The following is a 21,235-nucleotide window of genomic DNA, read 5'->3' as shown; positions in this document are numbered from 1 at the left end:
AGTTTTACTCTCACTGTGTTTTGTGTTGATGAATTCGCGCAGCAAGTCTTCCCAGCACATCGACATCGTCATATCTCTCCTCATCTTTCATTCTCATCAACCCGCAATATTATCACTCCCTTTAACTTTACAATAACCCTATTTGGTCGAGCATGGCTCAACCAACAACCCTCTCAATCCCGTCTGGCTTGTTCGAGTTCGAACGCAAGTCGCCAGGTTTGCCCGTATCTCCAGTCGGGACCTACCCCGAGTCGCAGGATGCCGAGTCGCAGGTCGACTATGCCGCCGGCTCTGGAGCCGGCTCTCCATGCTATGACAAAGGTCACTGTCAAGACAAAGCTGATGTAATTCCCGAGAATCCATTTGACAGTGAGAGCAGCAGGGTCCTGTTCGATGCCATTGACAAGCTTCAATCCTGTGGAGTCAGCCAAGAGCTAGCAATTCCTCAGGTAAGATCAGCCTATCCCCTTGCACCTGACCAAACTTCACAAGCTGATCCGTATCTCAGCTCGTTATTGTCGGTGGTCAGTCCACAGGGAAGTCGTCCTTACTTCAAAGTTTGACCGATATTCCCTTTCCAGTCGGTTCTGGATGCTGCACTCGCTTCGCGACAAGAATCGTGTCTCGGAGAACCGCGCCTGGAAGTCGTAGCTCCGTCAAGGTGACAATCGTGGAGCCTGATGTTACCGACAAGTTTGGCTATCCACCGGATGATACGTACAAGGACTTCCCACCTTATGTAACCAATCATCTAGGCATCGAAGAGTTCACGCAACTCATGGAAACAGTAAGCCCTGACCCATCTTTTTTGTCAGAGAATCATTTCTTACAAATGCTGTAGATTACCACCAAGTACATGGGAATCAAGCGAGGCAAAGGACATGAGACCAAGAACTTTGCTTCTCAAGTTCTTCGGATTGAACTATCAGGCCCTTCCCGATCACACTTCAGCATTCTTGACGTACCTGGCATCTTCTCTTACGCCCATGATGTCAATGAGGAGGAGGAGCATGGTGTAAGACAAATGGTCGAGGAGTACATGAGACAACCAGCGAACATTGTCATGTCAGTTGAGCCCGGTTCCTAGTTTGGCCATTCCCAAAGCTGATGACCAGCAGATGCGTGGCCGCCGCCACGGCTGATTTGTCTACTCAAGAAATCTTCAAGATGGCCGCCAATTTCGTCGACAAACATCGTCTTGTTGGAGTTTTCACCAAGTGCGACAGGCTGGAGAATCCAAACGAGGTGAGCTGAAGCTGAAAATTTGTATTGCTGAAAATTCGCTAAACTTCACAAGGTTATTGACATTGCCAGCGGATATGGCAAAGACTTTACAAGATCTATGAAGGACGGCTGGTTTGTAGTGAGAAATCGATCCGACGCCGACGATGAAGAGCTTGATTTCAAAGAAGCTGAACGCAAACTCTTCAGTCACTCGCCTTGGGACAGGATCCCAGAGAATCGACGAGGCTCTGTACAGCTTCAGAAATATCTCGGCAACCTTCTCTGCGCTCAAATTCGAGGAAACTTTCCCGCGATTCAAGAGTCAGTCAGGAAGTTGCTATCTGATGCCAAAGACAGCAGGAAGGGCCTAGGAGAACCCCGCCCAAGTCATAGTCTCCGTCAGCAATACATCAGGGATGTGGTCGAGAAGTACCACACAGTGGCGACAAAGACTCTCAAAAGTCCCGGATCGTTGGCCAAAGACAGTCTACGGGTCAGGGGATTAGTTCGTCGCGCAAACGAAAGCTTCACCGCTCAAATGCTTGCACGCGGGCATACGCACACCTTTGAAGACCATGGAGTTGACCCCATGGCTCAGCTCTCCGACACGATCACCTTATTGTCAAATCCGCAACCAGCCACAGTCCCGACACCAACCGGGCACGAGCAAGTGACTACACCACCAACAACACCGCCCAAGAAGCGACATGCTCCGCCGCCTCAACAACCTACCAAAAATCAGTCTGTTCACGCCGCGTCCTTCGTGGACGAAATCCGTGAACAGCTTCACATTTGGCAGACAACAGAGCTCCCCGGGATGGTGAACACAGAGGTCATCCAGATTCTCTACAGAGCACAATCAGAGAAGTGGCAACAGATTGCAGAACAGCACATTGAGAATATAGCCGATGATGTAGAGAGGGCCTCAAATTCGATTCTCGAAGATGTTTGTTCGCCCAACAGTTGCTCGAAAATTCTGTATGAGGAGCTAGCTCGAGCCCTCACCCACTTTCAGCAAGAAGCCAAGGAAAAAGCCCTTCGAGAGCTCAGAGAGCACTGCCGACGCGAGAGAGAAGCGCACCTCCAGACGACAGACGCAAGGTTTCACGAAAGGCTGCAGGCTCTACGGACTGTTCGACTTCTCAAAGCGATTGGCGCTAGCTTTTCTTCATTTAAAGTTTTGGACCTGAGCAGCTCCAAGGCTCTCTTCCATCAGTTACACCACTCGATCGAGGGCAACATGGTTAACGATGTGCATGACGTTGTTAAGGTTTACTACGAAGTGAGTCGAGCCCCTTGTGATTCCACATCTGTCAGAAGTTTCTAACACGTCCTCCAGCTTTCTCTTGAAGCCTTCATCAGATATATCACCAACGACATTGTCGAGGATTTCGTATCTTACTCCAAGGGACCCCTTGTGGGATTATCCACGGACTGGGTTTTCACGTTGACTGATGAAGAAGTTCAGAGGCTCGCTCGAGAGGATGACGAGACAATGGGGAGACGTTCGCACTTTGACGGAGTCATTGAAAAGCTGCAAACTGCGCATGAAATAGCTGAGAAGGCTAGGATTCAGACACGGAATCTTGGGGACTTGTGAGCTTACCTCACTAGGCGCACAAGAGGCTTGAAACCTGTGATATCAGTGTATGATAGACGTTGCCTTCTAGCTTCAGGTGTTCAGAGATTGATGTTTCAGACCCATCGACTTTTTGCCTTTTTCCATGCACCTCTGAAGCGTACAAGTCATATGACTGTCTGTAGAAAGTTGGGAATTGCCACTTGAAAAGACTCAAAGTAACAGTCTGGGAAGGTCTTACTGGCGAAGACGCGACCTAAAGCAGGAATGGCTTCTCGTGCATGAGTCTAGAATGAACACCCTGTGCGGATCCTGACTCACTTTCTCAGAAGTAAGGTACCTGGATTCGCCATCTGTCGCGCACCCCGTTTGTAAGTGGCCCCGAGTCAACGTGGTTCCCCATGGGGTCCGTCACGGTCCATGGTGAAAAGGCCCATATAGAGTTTTCCGGTTGCGTGTTACCCGGGCCGGAGAGACAACTGAAGAGTTGCGGAAAATCGGCAAGAAATTGGACCCCTGGGAGCCGCAAAGATGCAACCAACACGAGGACCCATACAGGAACGCAGCCGCTTACGGATGAATGTTGGGAAGCTGAAGCGGCGCATAAGCGGTTGCACATTCCTGTCCGGGATTTCCGTTTGGGGCAAGCCGGGACTGAGACCGTGCAAAGAATCAAAAGAGACTCTTGTCAGGACCCGGTCACAGATGAGATGGTGTGGTTTATGTTGGTCCAGGCCGTCCAGTTGCGTCGTAGTGGTGCCTTTTTTTACATTCCGGGGACAGGGACCGCAAAATCCTGGGGGACATGCGGGGTAAAGTTTACGGGGGCAACCATTAACAAGTAGTGTGTCTGAGGCTCGTGAAGTCGGACAGTACTCCGCGCTAGCTGACTGATTGATTTGATGTTCGGATTCCTGTAGTCGGCAAGACCAGTCTGCTGAACGGGTGAAATCAGATCTTGGCGACTGCTGGATTCAATGTGTAAAGTTTGGTTTTGCCTCCGAGTCAACCCCGGGAGTTGCTGTAAGCGCTATCTTAGTCTGCTGGCAACTCCGGGCAACGTCCGGGAGGCAAACCAGAGCCAAAGTTTGCGCTCAAGTGGCGATAGACCTCTAGTATCCAACCATTGACTAGCTGACGTCGGCGGCGATAGTTAATCCCGAGACACAGCAGTGTCAACCAAGAGGCTTTACGGACGGTGGTCACGATCAAAGCGGGCAAGACACAGAGTTATGGATTCATGGCATTTGGATGATTGAATGATTTGTTGTGGTATCTATGCTTGAATCTGGATGAACTAGTGGTATCTCAACAACAGTCGAAGTCCTACAGACTTCATAAGAGAATAGGAATTAATGACATCGGATACCAATCCGTGTCCAATTTGAGAAGGCCGGAAACTGCCGGGCAAAGGACATAATTCGTAGAGATGGGGTATATTGGTTTCAGGCCACCCTGGCCAGGTTCCGCATCCCGACCAAGGGACTCAAGTGCGCAATTTTTAACGCGGGAATGAACCGCCAATTAGGACTTCTCCTCCTTCTCGACGTTCTGAGTCTCCTCGTCCTGGCGCGCCCACAGTCCGTTGGGCTCACCACTGCTGGTACTGCCCTCGCGACGGTTCTCGCGGGTGGTGGCGTGGCCAGTCTCCTTGGCGTCGTCGTAGGTGATGAGTAGCTCGCCGTTCTTGCCGTAGCGGTGAGGCTCTTTGCGAGCGACGTCGACGACGTCGAAGGCACCCTTGAGTCCGGGGGAAGCCTTGGCGAAGATGGAGTCCATCTCTTCGAGGGAGCGGTAGGCGGTCTCGGGGAAGAAGAAGTAGGTGACGGGAACGATGATGGCGTTGATAATGGCGAAGATGGTGTAGGTGTGGTGCTTGATGGAGTCGAAGGCAACGGGAGTAATCATGACGACCTGTTGGTCCAGCATTAGCGTCGATTCAATAGTAATTAGATTTCAGACAAGAACTCACCATGAAGTTAAAGATCCAGTTGGCGGAAGTGGAGAGAGCGTTGGCGGGAGCACGAATACGCAGAGGGACGATCTCAGCGGGGTAGAGCCAGGTCATGCCGAGCCAGCCAACGGCGAAGAAGGTGTTGAAGACGAAGAGGAAGACAATGCCGGTGATCTGGCAAGCGTAGGTCTTCTGGGAGTTCACACCGGCGAGGATAGCCATCGTAGCAGCCTGACCAACAGCGCCGAAGAGCATGAGCTTGCGGCGACCGACACGCTCGACGAGGAAGACGGCGGGCCAAGAAGCAATGAAGTACTCGGTACCGTTGAGAGCAGCCAGCAAGTGGGCCATGAAGCGGGTCATGCCGAGGTTGGAGTAGATGACGGCAGCGTAGTAGGTGATCAGGTTGATACCGCAAATCTGCTGGAACATCTGGTTGACGTAGCCGAGAGCCGCGCGATGGAAGTTGCGGTTCTTGTCCATGGTGAAGAGGTCGCGGAAGCTGCCCTTGGACATCTCTTCGACCGTCTCCTTCATGACAATGTATTCATTCTTACAATATTGATCGTCTTCGGGCAGATCGGCGATGGCGGCGATGACCTCCTTGGCCTCCTGATCACGGTTCTTGAGAATCAACCAGCGAGGAGACTCGGGCAGGTTCCAGACAAAGGCGAGGATGAAGAGACAGAAGAGAATCTGCAGAGCCAGAGGGAAACGCCATGCGACGGAGCCGGGAGCGAATGACATGCCGAGGTCGATCCAGTACGAGATCATGATACCACCACTGATGAGAGCACCCTCAATCATGACGAGCTTGCCGCGCTTGTGCGATGAGCAAGTCTCGGATTGCCAGGTAGGGACTGTTGATGTGTTGCCGCCGTTTCCAAGACCAGTGATGATACGTCCGATGATGAGATGCTCGATGGAGAATGCAGAGGCTTGGAGAGCAGCTCCGATGACCATGATGGAGGTACCGAGGATAATCATACGCTTGCGACCAAGGGGGTTTCCGATGAAGATGGTGATGATGGCGCCGAGGAAGCAGCCAAGGTTGTAAGAGGCGACGGCAATACCCTGGTTGGTAGAGCGCATACTCTTGACGTCTTTGAGAAGGCCCGGCTCTTCGGGGTTGATGGAAGGGAATTGGGACTGGAACGCAGGCAGAGTGAGAATACCACCAGTCACACCCTGGTCTACATGAGAATGCCATGTTAGTCCATGTTGCTTGATCGCTTCGGAGTCAAGCCCGTGTGAAGCGAGGTTGGAACCTACCATATCCAAAAAGTAAGAAATCGCATCCTGCGATAATACTGATGGCCCAGTTAAGGCTCTTGCCTCTGAGGCCGAAGTAGTTGAGCTTGCCCATCTTGGAGACTCTTTCACAGCGGACAGTATTGGATCGACGTGTTCCAAAAAATGTCGAGGGCTGTAGGTCGCAGATCGGTTGGTGAAGGGAATGGGGTTGAGTCGAGATGAGAGGTAACAACAAGAAGATCAGATGCGAATTGAGATGGCGAACGTGTCGACCTTATAGATGAAAATCCCAAACCTACCGCGACAGGGTAAAGATCGGCAACGTCAGCGCGACCGCCAGGAATCACTTCTTTCTCCTCACCACTCACGCTCATACCACAAGACGCAAGTACATGCCCGAACCTGCACTGACATGGTAACATGGCTACTCGTGCCAGCCTCGGACCCTGGCGTTGGTGCTGTTTACACCGAACCCAGAAACCCCCAAGTAGCCAATCCCCAGCCGTCCCACGAAAGGCTGCCCCGATTTCCCCCAATCCCCGTACGATCCAAGATCCCTCTGGAGGGGAGGAGACATTCTCCGACCTTGAGGAGGGGGGTAACGACTCCACATCCGGTTCCACGGGGGTGGACAATGGGGGCCCGAGGGGAGGACACAAAGAACGGTTGGTGACATGTCGTCAGGCCCGGCCAAGACGCCGTCATGGAACGCGCGGGGCCGCTTGTAGCCAATACGGCGACGGGAAGGGTAAGAATTTTGCGGGTTTGTACATTACAAGACGTTGCAATACGGTGGCTTCACCGCTCTGAGACGCGAACACTCGTGGAGTTTCCGTCCTATCGCGCGGCAGAATTCGGAGAGACACCGACGCGAGAATGGTACCTTTGCCTTCTCGCCCGTGCTTGACCAGAGGGTAAGGCAGCACTATTGCGAAAGCGGAGCAACAAGTACCCAGAAGAGCCGCAATTGTGTCCATAATCGTACATTGTCGGTGGAGTTTAGATGGAGAAGTACTGGAGACTACGACGTCATACCTTGAAGACTTTGATAGCAGACTGATAAGTAATGCCAGAGAGAAAGTACCTCGAGACTCGAGCGTGCCCTTTGTGCATCTCACATCTAAACTTGGGCCAATACCGTTGGCTCAGTTAGACTTGGGTTGGAACTATTCCTGTCTGAGCGGCGCCGTCTGCGAGTCAGGGGGCCCTGTGCGAACCCTGCGGCAACCTTGAGCCGACCACCGCCGCCCGCCTCCTCGAGAAGCGCCGAGGACACGGGACTTGGCTACTGAGAAGGCAGGGTAGTATCGTAACCGCTGAGAGCGCTTGCAGCTGCGGATTCTGACTCTGAATTATCTGCTCGCCCGGCCATTGTGATCTCTCTCTTTGGCTGCTTTGGCAGATTAAGTTGGACCCGCGGTCGTGGGGACAACAGGCGACAGAACCAGGTTTCAAGTTGAAAAATACTCGCACGCGATTTGTCAATGTCGGCAGTTGTTGGTAGCCAGGTGCGTCGAGATTGATGGACCACATGACGTCCTGGTTCAGGCTATATGGATTTCTGGAGGTTAGACTTTAGTTTTTGTGTCGTCTTTTTCTCTGACTCGTGATTCCCATGTCACTGGGGAATAATTAACCAGATGCTGAACGGAGCACATGTCGTCAAAATCCTAAAAGCTTGACTAGATGCTAAGAATAAGCACAACAAGCACAAGCCTTGACAAGACGATTCGCGGGCATTGGCAGCTCTGCCAATGTTCTTGTCTATTGCTTGTCCAATGCCTATCCCTTGGTATTGTGAATCCTCATTTCTCATGGCCTCCAGTCTCCAAGCACAAATGCGGCTAACTGTGGAGGCTGTTGTAGCTAAAGGTGGGAATCTCAACTCCGATCTACCCATGTACACAAGTATCTCGGGATGACGTCGACACTGTAGGAGTTTTCTTCGCCTCGGCATTACTTATTTAGGCAATCCGAAGAGACGCGCCAGGCGCATCAGCAGACGAGCCAAGCCCACAACAAGCCGACTGAAACTTCGCACCAACACCAATGAAAGGCGACGAATGGCTTTAAAGACCCGGTGAAGACGAACGGAAAAACTGACGGGCCTTGGTATCCTCGTGTCGAATCCGTTTTTTACCCGCATTCCCGCATAAACTGGAGAAAAGGGCCTGTGTGGACTCAGAGACTGTGTGGTCCGAACGTCCAGTCAAATTTCCCCCCAAACCCAAAATGAACTGACTCGGGGGCCCGCAAACAAACAATCTGTTGGTTGACGTTTGCGCAAAATGGGCAATGAAGCCGATGTTGGACATACTTGGCGCAACAATTTTCTGCGTCTTCTGTCAGGCATTTGTATGTACGCTGACGTCTTGGTGAACTCGATGGATGATCACTCTCCAGGCTCTCTCTCTATGAGTCTCAGAGGTTTTTTGCAGGCCTTTAACCTTGGTCACAGCCTCTACGACGGGACAGAGTTCTGCCGATCTTGTTACCAACTACTCGGTTCAACAAAGCTGTCAACTGTCGAGGTCCCTGGCAGAACGTGGTTTCCGTGTTATGTTTCAGGCACCTTTGTTGACGTACAACGTACACGCAGCGTCTATCACTGCAATTTTGTCTAGAGATCTTCATAACAGCACATGCTTTTGGGACATCAAATCGTTAACCGAAGAAGGCAGGACCCTGACTGTGCATTCTCTTTGGCGTCTTGGACGGATTGTCTGTACCGCTCGTCTCCACACATCAGACGAGCGATGCCTAGCGCATGGGAAAACCGGGGCCTCAGATGCACGTTTGCGATGTATCTCCAATGGCAGAAAGATTGATACACTGACCAGAAATCCATGGTTGGGAGTTAACGCCGGAATCCAGGTCTCAGATATCGGGTAAACTCGTGTGAGTTTTGGAAGGGAGATTAAGACTCACAATCAAAACTCCACCTTGGGACATACTGAATTTGCTTGAGACTACCCATATCCCGGAACAATAAGGAAGTATTCTCTTCCCATCAAGTAAGTAGTACTCGATTCAACCGATCAAATCGAGCATCAAATTTTCAGTGTTTCCTGTGTTGTTGGACAGAGCGCGGGAGGCGGGAGTGTCAAGCCGTCAACATCGCCGATTCGCCGGGCCGGAAAATTTTGCACATTCGGCCCCACACCGAGAAACCAAGTTTCTTGTACTTGGAGTGGATCGAGATCCTGGAAGCCAGTGCAAGAGAACGCAGGGCAGCAGGGCTCGTCCGCCTGTCATAAGCAAGAGAAGTACTCTGTACCATCGGAGTCAGAGTCCGGCTTGAGGGTGAGAGGCAGCCCACGGTGGACTTTTGGTTGTCACCGTGAGGAAAAACTGGAGATGAGGGGATGATAGAGAACCTGAGGAGAAAGAAGGAGTAGGGGCGTCGGTTCGGGTTACAGAACGGACAATGGAGCCGTTTCCATTTTTTCCTGCAATGTTCTGAGTCTTTTGACCACTGGCAATGTGGCAATCCAAAGCACACAAGAACCATCATGTGACGCAGCGGCGACTTGTCTAAATTGACCGCAAAATTCACGTCAGCCGCGCGGGCGCACATCGGCCCTTCGTCGCTACAAAACGTCCCGCAGGGTTGGTCTGCAGTAGTTTCCGCGATAGGGGACTGAGAGGTGTCGCTTAACGTGAGCCGCGAGCGCCACACCTGCGGTGAACGGTCTTCGTCTTTGAGCCCTGGTCGTTTGATCAGGGTCTTGGCTTCAGATCTTGAAAATGACGTCGTTTCTGAGAGATGGGTTCCACTCTGCTGGTTATTCTTCTAGCCTGATGCAGACGGTTTTTGATATGAAACTTCTTGCAACGACGCGATAGTGGCGCCGCTACGTCGGAAAGCTGCCGAGATACTGGCGAAAGATCTTTTTACACTACGCTTTGGACGCGAATGCTTGGCCATGCATTCGCAATCAACAAATCCTTCCGCTAGGTGTACCCAAATCTTGGTCTCATCGACCAGGGTAATCGGGTGCCACCTGTGATGATGACGATTTGTTGCGAGATTCAAGACCTTCTAGGCTTTGACGGTTCACTTGAAATGTTCGATTTCCCGGGGCTCAAAGACTAGTTCCCTGTTTTCAAACTCTAAAGTTTAGGAACAAACATATTGCTTACTTCTTTCTCTTTCAACTGCATGCCTTTTTCAGTTGGCCGAGTGCTTAAATACTCGAGATAGCGACTACAAGAATGATACCGGAGCTCAACAAGATGAATTACCATGCTCTCTCAGCAATCTCCAGACCAACATCAGATCGGCATGATTTTCAATAGCCCATTTTTAAACGTTCTAAAGCTCAGTCGAGACTGCTTATGATCCCGCACCACCCATAATCAGCCGTTGAACCAGACTCCATTCAAGGTAGGTACGGGCCAAGGTCCCGTTGTATAAGGCTCTTGCGGGGCCTCCACGCCGAAGCTTCCAGCGAGATACGTATTGTGCCTCCGGGGAAGGTGGGTCCGTCTATGACTTCAAGCCGGTGGAGAAGCCGGACGATATCCCATCCGACCGCCTTTCAAACTTTCCTATTGTAATACTCAAGCATTATCTATTAATGTGAGGTTTGAGGATTAGATACTTCTTTCTTATTAAAAAGCTTACAGCAAGCTTGTTGCAGGCCTCACAGACTTGGTGGCATTCTGCTTCAGCTCCCTACTACCTCTCAGGGCTTCTCTCAACGCAACCTTATCAACCAGTTCAACAACCAAGACAACCAACTTCCAGAAATCTGCGCTCAACAAGTCCAAGTTTGATGCCTTACACGCTTTGATTGCGTTGATTGCGTTGAGTGAAGTGCTGCTACTACCTTACTTAGGATACCTGCATAGACTAGGTAGCATGAAGTATTACCTAGTACTTCGGAAGCAGCAAATAGACCCATGTGAGATCCATGGTGAACTTGGCAACCTCCCACTCCTCCACGTATCAAACAGCAGATCAATCAAAAGTTTTCATGGAGGTCGTTATGCGTGCGTGCTTTCTCTTCTCATTTCATCTGAGACCTCTTTAATGATAGGAGCGACTGGCTGGTGTTTCAGCGAGAAAGGCCGCTCACTGCTTGTGTCTTGGCTGGAAGCAGTGAAGCACAATTCAATGGTCACTTCTTTCATTGCCATCAACAGCCGATAACTACAAGTTCTGTCGTTTACACTTGTATGTTTCTACCTACCTGTTGTTCTGAATGGACCTTGTACTGAGGCGGAACAACGTGACGTTTGGTTGAGTTCAAGATATCTGTCTTTCCAGAAGTCCTTCCAAATAGAACTTGGTGCGTAACAAGCTCCAAAGTACAATGTGTCAGTCTCGCACTTGCTCATTCTCTTGTGTTGCGCTAAGTGTGCTATTTCGTCTGTACGCATTGATTGTCGCCAAAGCACTTGCCGTTTCGTGGTTTAGCCTTCAGTTCGACTCTCATAGTCTGAGGATCCTTTACTCTGGCTACAGGACGAGACGATCTCCAGTTTGAACCTGAATCAAGGCAAAATTCTGAAGAGCCATTTTTGAGAATGATAGCTTGGAATTCAATGGATACAGACATTACTAGATCGGAGTTGAGAATGGCATAGGATGAACAGCTTGAGTCATGAAAGATATCATTGTTTCTTGTTGGTACTGGCGCTTCCCTCCGACCATAGAAAGATCCAACTTTAGTTTTCTGTCTTTGTCAAAGTTACTGGCGTTTCTACCGCTGTAGGGATAATTGATTATCCTCTTAGTTGACGTGTAAGATAGAGTCTAGAACCATCGACCGCTTCGCCGCAGCCCACAGTGGTACGAAGTTAACTTTCGGTCATAGCCCGGAGAACCAGACAAGTCAACAATCTGGTTACAATCTTGAGCTTGATTGAATGTGAACATGATCCAGAACTCCAAGGTGTGCCCTGCTGCTATGGCGCCCGAGTTCCCAAAGAAAACCCTCATACTTACTGCTTCTCCTTTTTCTCTCAAGCATGATGAGCTGAAGATCTACCTAGTGCATTAATCTCATCATGTAAGAAGTCAATGCAGTACGCAGTGCAACCTGAAGGCCGAAGAGCAGATGGTGATCGTAAGTCCACAGCTAAGTGAAGCTGCGAGCTCGTGTATTCGATCTGCAAATTTCCACTTCCTCGGTCCGAGGCCCCGAATGCGTTATTCTGATCAATGTGTACATGTTGAATGTTTGCGTTGACCTGCCTTGCTGGCTTTGATAGATCGCTTACATGTAATTACTACATTGGGAAAGGCTGAGCGTTGAAAAGACAGCGCTATGCGCATCTCGCTATGCGATGTCCGAGTCCGACGACCCCAGTAACTACCCCTATGGACTGCAGGTAACAACTCGCTGCAGGTTATCGGTAATGCCGTTTCATGCAATACCAACCACTCAGTGAGGCTCTCTTGCATCCACATTCGATCACCACGGTACTTGACATTAGCGGCAAACCTTAACATCAGCCCTTTGATGTCGTAACCAATCATCCAAATATTCAGTCCGCGAACAGACTCTTCATAGGACGGAACCGCGTCAAAAAGTGTTAATGATCGTATGATCATTGATGCAAGAGAAGGCCCGAAAGACCCTTGAGGATTGAACCCTTGCTTCAACAGTTTACTCAAGTTTTGACGCGGATCACAATGCTGGACGCAACGCTAAGGTCTGTTCTTCTTTCCCTGCAGTCGAAGCCCCTAGATTGCCAGTAGAACCCACTAGAGTCCTTAATCATTTTAGTCGCGACTTCGGTTTGGCGGCCTACAGTGCCGATGGCAACCTTCCTTCCCAGAATATTAGATGGCGGCAATCTTGAGAAACCGTGTGCAACACCAGCGCTTTTGCGGTCAAGATCGTGAACTCCGGGTTGCTGGAAGAAAGACATGATCAATCTGCCAAGCCGTGGGATGTCTTATAAAAAGAGACGAAACCAGTCAAAGTCTCGATGTGAAGTTCTCCGGTACCTTTTGGCCCGACGCACTGGCGTCTGACATGTCAAACGTCCTCATCCCAACGTGTTCTTACCTTAGTGTACCGGACTGACATGACAGCCTTGAAGACAGGCGGAGAAGCTGATTCCATGTGGTATCTGCGTCGGGCCACAATTCCGAGCGTGTGTCAGTCAGTAAGGCGAGGAGGTTGGTCGTGCGCCTAAATTTCAGCCCAAACTCATAGATTAACTGCGTGGGGTATCACACATGCACCTACCATATTGTGGTGTTTGAAAGACCCGGAAGCCTATTTTGTGATTAGTATGAGCATACACCACATGCAGGCTCAAAGGCGCGACATCAGAAGTCGTGCATATTAAGCCAATACTAATGTGACTCGGTCGAATGCACGTCTTAAACCGTCCGGTGATTGTAGACCGAGGTACATGTAGTTGCGCGGTCGGAGAGGCCTCCATGCGAAGCGGATCACCCGGCACAGAAAGAGACAGCAGCTCGGGGGCGGAGTCCTGACTTCAATGATACCCCATCTTCGGCGGCGGGGGAGCTGGAAGACCGGCGGCCTATCGGTTGAATACAGCAGCATTCGGGCGTTGTGCCCGAACGATTACCGCGCTCCCTTCTCAACGCCATCCCAAGTCCGCGAGTGAGCATGTTTTACCTCCTCGTCGAGACGACAATGGAGTGTGCGACACTATGAGTGGAATGGACAATCTACCAAAAACCGGATCACATCGGAATTTCTCCCCCCAAAACGCCGACGGAGAAGATATTGGTAGACAGCTCACAGAGCCCCTGGTCGATAGCCGGGAGCTCCCAGACCGATCGCCGCGTTCCTGTCTCAGGTTTATGAATCTGGCCATGGACCTTCCATGCTCCCAACCTGCAACAAGCTTATTTGATCTCTCGGGACCAAGGCTCTTTTTCTGCCAAGCGTCTCGTGAATCGATACGGCGGACCTGCCACGAGTTTAGGATGACAGCTGACAGGAAGCCCTTCTCTTCGTAGTTAGCAGAAACAACCGACTTCTTTTGACTCTTGGGCGGGCCAAGATTCGTTCCGAGTAGCATGAGGTTGCATGCGCCCAAGGTGGCGTTAGAACACGGGAACTGAAACTGGGTGCCGCTGCACCACTGTGGTTGGTGCTCGGATTCAATAAGACTGTCAGTTAAGACCTTTTGTTGATCTCTAAGCCTCAGTCCGTAGGGTTGGGTCGTGATCTACAAGTGGAATAACCTTTTTAGGAGATCCACAGATGCCCAAAGCTTGCTTGTCGGAATGGAATCATGGTTGAAAATCAGGTCATGTTCGATTGTTGAGAAGACCTTTCACAGGCAGCAATTTACCAAAGTTATGGCCAGAGACCAAAGAGTCAACTCGCAATCGGTCCGGATGTGATGCATTCTGTCTAAGCAACAGCAGTGCCCTTATTAACTACTAACCTAGGTGGGTAATTTTTGCACCTCATCTTACTAACAACTATCTCTGAATGGTTACCAATTCGACATGGACTTCGCTTGAGCCCCGCATGCGACGAGGCGTTGCAACATTATCTACCGTGAAACTATCGAATGGCAGGTTGCCCACCCGCGCGGTGTCAACTTTGACTTCTTTAGCGATCGATTGTTATGATCTGCCCACATGCGGAGAAGAACTGCTGGGCACAACCGAGGAATGATGTGCACTAACCGCGTTCATGGTGACGCGGCAATCAACGGGATGGCAGACACCAGGGCATCGCTGGTTCCCAAAAGACGCAAATCGTGAAAACGAGTACCTCATCATCGTTCCGTAGATGGACTAGGCACCTTACACTCGTCTCAGTCTGCTTCATCTGAAGTTGATGTATTGACACTTAGCCACTTGTCACAAGACGTCAGTCGTCACAGATGGCAGACATGTCTGTGCCATCCCAGCTGTTAGCGACGCAAGCCCCTAAGAGGTTCTGATCACAACACTAGGTACTGCGTACAAGGTAACGTTTGATTCTGGAGCTTTTCTAGGGGGCTACTTCATCTGGCCAACCTTTGAACGGCGACGCTGGGCGGTCCCTGGCCCTAGCGAACATGTTTGTTTTCCCAAGCCCACCCCCACCAGGCCGCGGTGTGAAGACAGTTTCAACGAGGAAAGCTCAGGGGAGAGGATAAGCTCATCTGAAGTTTTCCCATGTGCAATTGGTATCACAGCGAGGGGGTTGAGTAACTACTTGGAGAAAATACCGCGAAGACAATACATGACTTCATAAAACAAGCGTCCCACCCGGGAAAGTTAGTGCCGGAACACGACCCATGGATTTCATTGCCCTCGATTCAGCCTAGATGTGATGTTTTGGACCAGCCTGGATGCCAAACATCAGCCACACTTATTATCGACCATGTCGGCACGTTCCTGAACTTGATTGGGATGACTGTTGGCACTCTTCGGCTCTCGAGATCACTTCATTGCACAACGGACGTTATCTTGTGCAAACATGTCTGGCACGAAACAATCGCAGAGTCCGCAGGACAGCCCAGCCACCAAGACATCACGGGGTGTGATGAACTGCAAGCCATGTCAAGTCCGCAAGGTATTTTTGTTTCCATTGCCGCAGATAAGATTGTTTTCTGATCGGCGTCCCGCACTCGTGCAGATCAAATGCGACAGAGCGTTACCAGCGTGTGGAGTCTGTCAACTCTATCAGAGGTCGTGTTTCTATGGTAAACTACAGCATTCATCGTCATCGTCGCTTTGCATCCAAGCTACTAATCGACAATCTAGAGGGTGTTCCAAAGAAGAGAGGTCCCAAGAAAGAGTCGCTGAGTGCTTTGATCAAACGAATTGACGGCCTCGAAGAGCTTCTCAAATCCGACAAGACCCCAACTCCGCCTGGTTCCGATGCTATTCCAGCCGATTTCAATGAACTGCATGTCTACAGCAATAACAGTGCCGATCCTTGTGGCTCTGCATCATCAGATGTTTCTCCCTACAGCGCGTTCCACGAGGGAAGCTTTGGGACCAATAAGTATGTCTAAGGACCTCACATCCCGACTTTTCCCAGGGCCTCTCCGATTGACTAAGTGCTAGTGAATTCCCATTCATTATCAATGCAGAAGGCTTAGTAGACACCTACTTTACGCATTTCCACCGCAATCCGTACCGCATCCTGGACGAGGAGGTCACTAGACAGAAACTGAGAAACAACAAGATGCCAAAGTCGTTGCTGTACGCCATTTGTGCAGTGTCCACAAGGTAGATTCACAATTCCAAGGAAGCTGAAAATATGTGAACCTGACTTGGAAGTAGGTTTTCAGAACAGCCTGGCAGAGGACCAAGCAGTCATGTTTCTGCAGAAACGTACGCGTCTTGGGCTCTCAAGGACATAGACATAGGAGACATTACGATCGAAAACTGCCAAGCTTTGCTGTTGCTAGTGACAGCTTTTGCGGCAATTGGAAACGGCCGTAAAGCTTACAGCGTGCTTTGTGAGTATTGAAGAAATCTGGTGGTTTTTTATTGCACTGGACTAACGGATAGTCCGAAGCTCAAGCGGTGGGCGTAGTCCTGGGGCTGGAGTTGTACCAAGGATCAGAACAACACGACGACTACAATCGCACACAGAGCAAGATCAAGAGGAGGTTATTCTGGACCTGCTACGTGATGAATGTCTTTGTGTCAACATGGCTCGAGAGACCCTCACTCATTGACGATGCTCTTGTCAAGACGACCATCCAGTCATCCAGACAGGCCTCACCGGCTGGTTGGCCACCAAACAACGAGTGCTTAATGACAGTCGAATGCGAGACAGTAAGCGAACGCGCAGACAACCCAGACAATGGGCTGCAGAAACTAGTTTGGGTCTCCCACATCCTTTCCGACGCCAACAGATACCTGCTCGTGACGGACCCAACAACACAAGCAGCATTCGCCCATCGCCACAAGATCCGGCATGATCTCGACCAATGGGCGGCAGAAATTAGCCGCAACCCGGACTACCTGTACCAGGACCCGAGAGGAGCAGAGGCAAACACCATGCTCGAGTGCCAAATCATCTACCATCTGGTGCACTGCCTCATCTACCGTCCTCTTCTTCCGTTGCACCTCAACGAGCCGGCCGGGGCCATGGTGATACAGCACTGGGTGATCGAGGCAACGGAAGTCGCCTTTCGGCACGCCACAGCGATCATTGAGTTGATCGACCACGCTATGCAGACAAAGTTCCTGGAACTCCCGGCCTTTATTTCCTTTTGCATCTTCACAGCCGGAACCATTCACGTCCATGGGATGCACTACACTAACGATTGTCAAGATCCAGGAGCTGGGATCGGGCTTCCCTCATTCGCGGGCTCCCCGATGGCAGCAGAGACCTTTGCGTCTTCTTCGGAACTCGTCAGCAAGTGCTTGTACCAACTCTCGGCAATTGGCAACGAGGTCGAATCGTCTCGATCGTCTAGAGCGTACCTCGAAGAGCTCACGAAAGAGCATGCAAAGCTGCTAGGGAAGGGTGCAGCTGGCTACATCCCTTCGCAAACGAACAAGTTCTTCAACAGATACCCCATCGAGTTACGCCAGCGAATTCAAGGCTTTCATCTCGGTCCACTGCCACCGAGCATGCTCACACAGTCACATCCACCAGAAACTCCCGATAGCGGTCCCAGAAAGATAGGAGGAATCCCATCGGGGCCATGGGGCCCAAACCCGAGCCACGTTGTCGCCAAGATACCAGTCATGGCATCAAGCACCAATATGGGGCAGCGTATGGGATCAACCCAAGGTCATTCACGGTCCTACTCAGATAGCACTCCCATGACGCAGACATACTCATTTGCAGCAAACGAGCCAGTCTCTCAGAGACCTTTGCCAGCTTGGCCGGGCTTTCAAGACGCGATGCCAAGGCAGATCATCAACACCCACAGCACACCGCTGCTTGGCCCTACAAGTTCACCCCAACTCACTTCACCGATATCCCAACAAGCGCCAACGTCTGCCGTAGAACGGAGTAACTGGAGCGGTGTGGAAGGGTTCGTGGGAGGAGCAGATGGGCCACTCACTTATGACATCGTTCCCAGCGCTGTCACTACGGCAGGTCCGATGTATCAGTCGGAAGGCACATTTGTACAATATCAAAACTTCTCCGTATCATAGTTTCACAGCCAGGTCACATACCCAACTTCTGTTCTATCTGTGTCATTGGAGACATTTAGTGAAAAGTTTAGTCAGACGATCTAGATCTTGCCCCTCACGGCAAATGGAAAGTACATCATAGTATTAGGCAAAGAAAGAAAGAAAGAAAGGTAAGTGATTTTACTGGATCCAAAAAGATAAAGTCGAACTGTGACGGAACACCGGTTCGAACAGTAGCCCTCACAATCAAAATCATACCGTTAGGCCATCACCAGTATGACTTCGGAAGGATTGCGGGAGCTTGGCGACTCACGCAGGGTCATAGATGACTTGGCTACCCGTTTCATCTCAAGGTGAAAGGGCAAGAGCGCCCAGGTGAAGTAAGGTGCTTGCCAAGCTTACCTTGCTTTCCAGGTTAGAGGGGCAATCATATTGCGTGTATTTCAAGAAGCTGGAAGGCCTTGGTATGTTCAATTACGAATGAAAAGGATATTCTGCATGGAGGAGACTTCTCTATCAGATATAGGCAAGCCTCTTGCCCATTTTGTATTTCGATGCAGATCACACTTCACACGAAGAACCCACGTGTAACCTTTGAACATCATCGTATTCTGAAGTCTTCTCTTGAGTACCAACAGTACCACTGTTCATTACAAAAATATCGTTGACCTCATCTCTCTATCCCTCAGAAACACCTAAGCTGACAGGGTAACGGTGGCATGTGTCTGCTCGTCCACAACCTCCCGGAAAATTTGGTTCTTCTTCGCCACATCATCGAGTCCTGTACGGTCGCCAAAGACCTCGTCCATCTGCTCGAGGGTCTTTCCGTTCGTCTCCGGCACGCAGAACCATACCCAAACGAAGGCCAAGAGGCAGAAAGCGGCGAAAAAGACATATGCGCCGAAGCCGGTTCCCTGGACCAGAGGAGGGGTGACGAGACCGATGATGAAGTTGTTGATCCAGTCTGAAAGATTACATGTCAGCAAATGTCGCAGATATCGAGAACAAGAGCGAGTTTCAACTTACTGGAGCAGGTAGAAATGGCGACACCCTTAGCTCTGAGTGATGAAGGGAACACCTCAGAAGGCAAGGCCCAAGGCACAGGTCCCCAGGTTGCGCCAAAAACAAACATGTACATCAGCAAGAAAGCCACACTGACCCAGCCCTGGGTGGTATGGCTGGGCCAGTCGTTCGAGTACAGCCCAACGAGGATAGCGATGACAGCTTGCGAGATCGTCATACCAACGGCACCCGTCAACAGGAGCGACCTGCGTCCGAACCGATCCATGGTCCACAGACTGGGGATAACACCGACCAACTGAACACAGTTGAGAACACCGGACATGATCAGCTGCATGTTGTGGTCGAGACCCATCGTTGCGAATAGGGTAGGTGAGTAGTAGATCAGGGCGTTGATTCCGACAAATCTATCGACATGTTAGTTAAGTCTTGAACCAAACAATTTCCTCACTGCAACTCACTGTTGGAAAAACATGAGACCAGCACCAACGTGAGTACGTCTCAGACATCCCTTCTTGAAGCAGTCGCCCCACGCAACAAACTCGAGCTTAATAGTGCTGGCAATGCTACCGCCTCCAACAAGTGTGGGATGGCGTTCAGCAAGAATTGAAGCCTGGAAGCGAGCCTCGGAAACAATCTCCATCCACTCGCGGCGAACGCGCGGGTCGGTGTCGGGAAGAACACGGAGCTTGGCGAGGTTGAAGAGGGCCTCTTCTTCGCGGCCCTTTGATGCCAGCCAGCGAGGAGAATAGGGGAGGAAGATGGCGCCGAATCCGAGCAAGAGACCGGGAAGAATCTGAATGAGGAAGGGAAGCTGCCAGGACCAGTGGTTGGGGATGTCCTTTGTGCCATAGGTGATCCAAAAGGCCACGACGATGCCGAAGACGATGGATAGTTGCTCGAAGACGAGGAGAGAACCGCGGATTTCGGGAGGCGAAATTTCGGAGATGTAAAGAGGTACGACCATTGAAAGCCTGAAAATATATGAGTATTTGAAACATTCAAAAAGGGGAAAGTTGATGGAACTTACATGCCAATGCCCAAGCCACCGATGAAACGACCTCCAACGAGCATATCGTAGTTAACAGCCGCGGTCTGGATGGAGGAGCCAATGGTGAAGATGACAACAGCAACCATGATGGATCGCTTTCGGGAGATCATGTCGGCAAGCCAACCCTGGTTCATGGCACCGATAAAGGCACCCAAAGTGATCATGGCAGTCATGAGACCCTTCTTGAAGCCAGAGCCCGCTGCGTGATCAGAGACTTCGGGGAAACGCTCGAGGAACTGGTCCATGACCAGGGTGACTGAAATAACACCCTGATCGTAACCGAAGAGGAGACCACCGATAGCCGAGAAGGCGGCGCAGAGAGCTACATAGTGGGATACGAAGATTCCCTTGAAGCCAGAGGGTCCATAGGGCTCGAGGGAGGCATCGGAGAGGACGGTCTCTTGTTGCTCGGTAGAGACGCCTGGGTAGTTGGTTGAGGACTTTTCCACCTCGGAGGCGGAGGTTGATCTGGCACCCATTTTGAGCTGTTGTGAAAATGTCAGTATGGGGTGAGTTTTGCCAGGTTTTTATACTTTGTTGTATGAATTAGGTATGGTGAAACACGTTCGTGAATAAGCTGGTGTATAGGGGTCTTTGGGATGAACTCACTTGGACTGAGCCGTGAGGTTGAGGTTCTGGAGGTGCACTGGATGAGCCAGGGACGAGGTTTAGGTTACACGGATCCGAAAGACCGGTTCAGTCTGATGAAACTGAAATAGGAGAAGAAATCGGGAGGGGTATCACTGAAGAAGAAGGAAGAAGCTTTGGTCGAACCCGCCTGAGTCGCACGAGAGGGAGTCGAGATCAACGTCAAACATGGCACGCAACGTCGTCTTTATAGAACTCTGAGACTTTCGGGGCCACCGCCTGGCCCATGGCCAAGCCATCCCGACTACGCCCGTCAGGTAAACTCATTGACAGTCTAGGGGGCACGGTTGGGGGGATCCACACCTTTGGAAAGCCGTAGATACTTGTTTACGCCGAGCCTTGATGAGTGACGAGGGTGGGCACGGGGATGAAGAGGACAGGACGGGACGGGGAAGAGGAACGCTACGGTTACGCTTGCGCACAGTAGCCGCCACGAGTACCACGACCAATGGCCGGATG

The 21,235-nt window shown here is 50.9% G+C and overlaps 5 protein-coding genes across 5 annotated transcripts; 3 read left to right on the top strand and 2 right to left on the bottom strand.

The window, feature by feature from the left end:
- Nucleotides 1–26: 26 nt before the first annotated feature.
- Nucleotides 27–2,940, top strand: BDZ83DRAFT_789856 (vacuolar sorting protein VPS1). Its single transcript, XM_060515702.1, has 6 exons — nucleotides 27–449; nucleotides 509–787; nucleotides 842–1,065; nucleotides 1,119–1,245; nucleotides 1,298–2,506; nucleotides 2,564–2,940. Exons 1-6 carry the CDS (start codon nucleotides 153–155, stop codon nucleotides 2,822–2,824), a joined length of 2,397 nt encoding a protein of 798 aa, XP_060368400.1. The 5' UTR covers nucleotides 27–152; the 3' UTR covers nucleotides 2,825–2,940.
- Nucleotides 2,941–4,327: 1,387 nt separating this feature from the next.
- BDZ83DRAFT_570909 (general substrate transporter) lies at nucleotides 4,328–6,123 on the bottom strand (the record flags this gene model as incomplete). The annotated part of the gene is made up of 3 exons (XM_060504352.1): nucleotides 4,328–4,717; nucleotides 4,776–5,950; nucleotides 6,030–6,123. The coding sequence occupies 3 exons, from the start codon at nucleotides 6,121–6,123 to the stop codon at nucleotides 4,328–4,330; spliced, it is 1,659 nt and encodes a 552-aa protein (XP_060368399.1).
- Nucleotides 6,124–6,295: 172 nt separating this feature from the next.
- On the top strand, nucleotides 6,296–7,030 carry BDZ83DRAFT_141571 (uncharacterized protein). Its single transcript, XM_060501281.1, has one exon. It carries the CDS (start codon nucleotides 6,432–6,434, stop codon nucleotides 6,819–6,821), a length of 390 nt encoding a protein of 129 aa, XP_060368398.1. The 5' UTR covers nucleotides 6,296–6,431; the 3' UTR covers nucleotides 6,822–7,030.
- Nucleotides 7,031–15,427: 8,397 nt separating this feature from the next.
- Nucleotides 15,428–18,078, top strand: BDZ83DRAFT_570891 (fungal-specific transcription factor; the record flags this gene model as incomplete). Its single annotated transcript, XM_060504349.1, has 6 exons — nucleotides 15,428–15,523; nucleotides 15,587–15,653; nucleotides 15,715–15,958; nucleotides 16,021–16,185; nucleotides 16,237–16,418; nucleotides 16,478–18,078. 6 exons carry the CDS (start codon nucleotides 15,428–15,430, stop codon nucleotides 18,076–18,078), a joined length of 2,355 nt encoding a protein of 784 aa, XP_060368397.1.
- Nucleotides 18,079–18,752: 674 nt separating this feature from the next.
- On the bottom strand, nucleotides 18,753–20,607 carry BDZ83DRAFT_570723 (general substrate transporter; the record flags this gene model as incomplete). The annotated part of the gene is made up of 4 exons (XM_060504334.1): nucleotides 18,753–19,021; nucleotides 19,084–19,484; nucleotides 19,539–20,051; nucleotides 20,108–20,607. 4 exons carry the CDS (start codon nucleotides 20,605–20,607, stop codon nucleotides 18,753–18,755), a joined length of 1,683 nt encoding a protein of 560 aa, XP_060368396.1.
- Nucleotides 20,608–21,235: the final 628 nt, after the last annotated feature.

This window comes from Colletotrichum acutatum (genome assembly GCF_030867785.1).
Source record: "Colletotrichum acutatum strain CBS 112980 chromosome Unknown BDZ83scaffold_18, whole genome shotgun sequence".
NCBI classification, from domain to species: Eukaryota; Fungi; Ascomycota; class Sordariomycetes; order Glomerellales; family Glomerellaceae; genus Colletotrichum; species Colletotrichum acutatum.
Note: the sequence above shows the minus strand (reverse complement) of the source record. Positions and strands in the feature narration are given on the sequence as shown.

What these genes read in the sequence shown, in the direction of transcription:
- BDZ83DRAFT_789856 (XM_060515702.1), top strand. Translation starts at nt 153, where the DNA reads ATGGCTCAACCAACAACCCTCTCAATCCCGTCTGGCTTGTTCGAGTTC. An exon ending in AAGAGCTAGCAATTCCTCAG is followed by an intron (nt 450 to 508) that starts GTAAGATCAGCC and finishes TCCGTATCTCAG; the next exon opens with CTCGTTATTGTCGGTGGTCA. An exon ending in TCACGCAACTCATGGAAACA is followed by an intron (nt 788 to 841) that starts GTAAGCCCTGAC and finishes CAAATGCTGTAG; the next exon opens with ATTACCACCAAGTACATGGG.
- BDZ83DRAFT_141571 (XM_060501281.1), top strand. Translation starts at nt 6,432, where the DNA reads ATGGCTACTCGTGCCAGCCTCGGACCCTGGCGTTGGTGCTGTTTACAC.